General features: G+C 28.8%; 1 protein-coding gene across 1 annotated transcript in view; it reads left to right on the forward strand.

Annotated features, from left to right (window-relative positions):
- The window catches only part of LOC107448389 (CUB and sushi domain-containing protein 3), a 37,130-nt gene extending 35,242 nt beyond the window's left edge, over positions 1–1,888 (forward strand). The window contains exon 4 of the mRNA XM_016063560.3: positions 681–1,888. Coding sequence (XP_015919046.1) covers positions 681–1,045 — 365 coding nt within the window. The 3' untranslated portion in view covers positions 1,046–1,888. The remainder of the gene's footprint in view (positions 1–680) is intronic.
- Positions 1,889–4,412: the final 2,524 nt, after the last annotated feature.

The raw sequence follows: 4,412 nt of genomic DNA on the forward strand, positions 1-4,412 counted from the left end.
TAGAGAAATAGATACCATAAAAAATTAATTCGTTTTCGTGTTCTTTTCATGTATTTAAAGCAACTTTTGTATGCTTTTACAATTTCTGAGGCCTTTTTTTAAGAAAAAAAAACAAGTCTCCACCTGATAGTTATATTATAGGTTAGGTTACCATAGCAAAGTTACATCTTCAAACATCCTCAAGAGCTATAACACATCTGCAGCAGAACTGGATATGAAGACAAAATTGCAGGACAGAAACACTTTAATTGTCCACTAATCTTCAGATTTCCTGCTATGTTTTAAAAAACTTTATTTGTGGAAACCTTTAGCGTGGCGGACAGCTGGCCGCCTTAGGCGGCTAGTTAATAATAATAATGGATAACTCATACAAATGAGTGATCAATATTTTAAAAAAAAAGCCATTCAATAATGATGTCATATTGAATAGATTTTAGCATTCTTCGGTAAGCTATTCAATATTGTTAAAATCTTGAATGAGCATTCTTTAATAAGCTAATTGATACTGCTAAAATACTAAATAGTTCTAAGCGATCTTCAGTTAACCATTCAATATTGCTAAAATCTTGAATCGTTCTTAGCATTCCTCAGTAAACTATTCAACGTATTCAAACTCTTGAATATAGACTTGAATATTATTTGATAATTTCGTGATTAAAAAAATTAAAACTCTTTTTTAGGAAGAAAGAAGAATTTAGAAAAGAAGAAGAATTTGGGAAAGAGGAAGAATATAGGAAAGAAGGAGAGGTCCGGAAAGAAGAAGAAAGTGATATCTGAATTCAAGCGAAAACCAATTGAAGAAGTAGGATTCGATGCATCCTGTGTGGAAAATGCTTATGGAAGATTATTACCTAAAATTGCACCTTCTATTCCACATGCCTTTGTTTATGCATATGAAACAAAGAAAAATAAAAACTATCCTTTCAATACTTACATGGAAGTGAAATACAGATGTCTAGCTGGTTATCGGTTTGCTCGAACACAAACTTTATTTTGCAGGAATAACTCATGGATTGGACAAAAACCGAGATGCATCACGAGTTAAGAAATATGCAAATACTTTTTTTACTAACATGAAAGTAAATTTTATAGACAAATAAACTTGGTGGCTTTGATGAAGTATATTTTTCAAGCAGGTTGTATTGTTGTAACTAGCATAACTATTGTTTCAATATTGTTACAAGATTTGTCTTCCTTTGTTATACTTTATTTTAAAATATTCATAACTAAAAATGTGAAAAACGATTAGTTTTTTCAAATTTCATTGTGAAAATAACTTTTGAATATGGTAAGAAACTTTGCATTTCAAATTTAATTGTCAGTGTATTATTTACTTGATTGCTGCTTAAATAACGCTTTGTAAAAACTATCAAAACCTCTGTGTTGTTCACGTTCTATTTTTTCTAATAAATAGAAAAACTGGTCCATATCCACCAACTTAACTTTCAAACTATTCTAGATATTGTTTTAAATGACACCTTCTATTCCGCATTATGTTATGTATTCCGTATGTGTACGAAAATAAAAACTATCCCTTCAATACTTGCATGCAAATGAAATACACATGTTTAGCAGGTTATCGGTTTGCACGAGCTTTATTTTGTCTCATAGATTGGACAAAAACACCTCGAGTTAAGAAATATTTTATGCCTATTTTATACTAACTAGAAAATAAGTTTATCCACAAATAAAGACTTTGTTGAAGTATATTTTTAATGCCGAAAGTAGTACAACTATTGTTATATGATTGTTACATAAGTCTTTGTATGTCTTACTTTGTTTAAAAATATCCATGCTTTAAAATGTGAAAAAAAGAACAATTTTTTTAAAATTTATAGTGAAAATAAAAATTTTGAATATAGTAAGAAGTAATGAAATTCAAATTTTATGATTAGTGTATTTACTTAATATCCGTTTTAATATAAACGCTTTGTTAAAACAAACAAAATCTAAGTGTTGAATACGTTTTATTTTTTTAAATAGAAAAACTCGCAAAATCCGTATTCACCCAGTTAAATGTATAACTTTTCCAAGTATAGCAATTATTATAGAAAATGGTATCTTGCACAGTAAAGTAAGAAGAAGATAAGACCTCTTACAGTGCCACCTGGAGAAGAAGTGAGGAGTTAGAAGCGTTATCTCGAAAGAGAGACAAGATAGAGGAAATGCAAAATTTTGTTTGTATGTAATTTCATATTCTGTGACGTGGTGAAACGATTTCAAGTGAAAAAATAACTAGTTATAGACTATAAACTAAAAATGTATAGACTATAAATATAGACTATAAATGTATAACTAGTTATAAATAAATGTATAACTAGTTATACATTTATTTTCATAGCTCCAAATTTCCTAAAGCTTTGGAAGCTTTATATGTCAAAATTAAAAATGTCTTGTGATAACTGATTTTTTTTTCGTAAGATTAAGTCACGCCACTGTGTAGACAGTCACAAACAAACAAATTTGGATTTTAAGCTCTTTATTAAATTTAGATTTTAAGAGCTAAGCATTCATGTTCTCAAGGTATCTGTTTGTACTAGATCGGTGATGCTCAATATATTTTTAATTCAATTTCCCCCGAAAAATCTTGCACCAATTTCGAGATAAAAACACTAACTTTGTGAATGTTCTACCATATAGCACTGTAACGGTTTCACATTGTTGGGCATAACCAGTTTATACTAAGACATCACCTTTAAAAATATTTCCGCATCCATTCGAAAGTTACGATGGTGATTTCGATTACGATATTTTTAAAAACCTAAAAGACAAATAATTGGTTCCACACATTAAGGCTATAAAAATTGAATGGCATTTATGAAAATTAAATACAGAGTGCCATAAAAGTTGAGGCACAAATAAAATATTTTTATAAATTCTGAAATAATACATATTTGTTTCCACTAATTTTACTGAATGTGTAATAATTAGTAGAAAAAGATAACCATAGAAAGCGAAAATAATACCTAAGATCATAAGAATAACAGATAAGCCCTCTCGACTATAATATGTACCCATCTGTTGGGAACTAAGTAGCTTCATTAGGTGGAATAAAATTCCGGTTGTTTAACCGTATTGGGTGAAAGGACGGTTTTTATCACACTTAACAGTTTGAATACCATCTTATTTATGGTAATTTAACTGTTTTGTTTGAATATGGTAAAATTACAATTAAGTAAATAGTGATTAAATCATTCTTTTCCGAGAAATTTCTAACATTGTAGTTTAGCGATTATTTAATCGGATTGCTTAACTAATTGCTTTAAATCTTTAATTCAGAAAGTTTAAAATTAAAACCTTATTTTAGAGAACTAATAGCTTTATAGTAATATCAATTACTGCTTTGAATATAAATGTATTTAGCCTATGATATGTATGTTCTATTTATGTGCACTCTACTAAGCTAAATTTCATTAAACATTCTATGATAACTCTTTTTTTAATTTTATTCGCTTAAAAGAGTAACGGAAAAAAATAAGACCCTTTTTTCCACTTTCCCGGATATGGTTAACTCGTTTGTGCCACACTTTTTTTCAATTTTTTTTTTTAAAAGCGACTTATTATTGTTGCGGGAAAAGAAAACTGTGGTAAATATTGACATGATATATTGTTATTAGAATTTTTTTCGCAGAAACAAGATAGTTCTGTTTGTTATTATATGTTAAGTCTTCATTCATATTAAAATATGGGTGTCATATTTTCCAAAAATATCCATATCAAGCTGTAAGTATTTTGAAAAATTTAAATAATAATAATATCTTGTCTGATACACACACATTCCAGACTATATATAGCACTAACAACATGATGACTACTTCTCGAATTCTTTATATTTTTTTTGCCTTTGTTCATTCATTTAAAACTGGTATTAAACCATTAAAAAACTTTTTTCCAATGCCTACCCTATTGACACTCGTAGGGCTGATTTGTTGACCACTCTTCCAGGGGCAACCATATTAGGTGAACCCATAGTAAGAACAGAGAGTGATAGAACATCCATGCTTTGCCCGGGATTCTTGCCCTGGATCTTGCTGATTTGAAGTCAGCTCTCTGACCATTACACAAGTACGGTCGGCTTTTGTAAAAATATTGACATGATATTTTTCAAAAACTTTCATATCTATTGGGAACTATTTATAATTCCAGACTTTCTAGCACTAATACAGGGATTGCAAACTTTTTATTTATTTATTTATTTTGTCTTTTTTTTCCGCCACGTGATATATTTAAAACTGATATCGCATTAAAATATGATAATAATTTTTTTCAAAAATTCTCACGTCTGGAAGAATTTATGAATTATTTTTAACATAATATTTAGGTAAAAACGTGCAAATTCCATATTTTATTTAGCATTAACTTAAGAGCTGACTCCGCGATTTTTTATATTTTTTTGCACCATATAATTAATT

This window comes from Parasteatoda tepidariorum, chromosome X1 (genome assembly GCF_043381705.1).
Source record: "Parasteatoda tepidariorum isolate YZ-2023 chromosome X1, CAS_Ptep_4.0, whole genome shotgun sequence".
Lineage (NCBI taxonomy): Eukaryota > Metazoa > Arthropoda > Arachnida > Araneae > Theridiidae > Parasteatoda > Parasteatoda tepidariorum.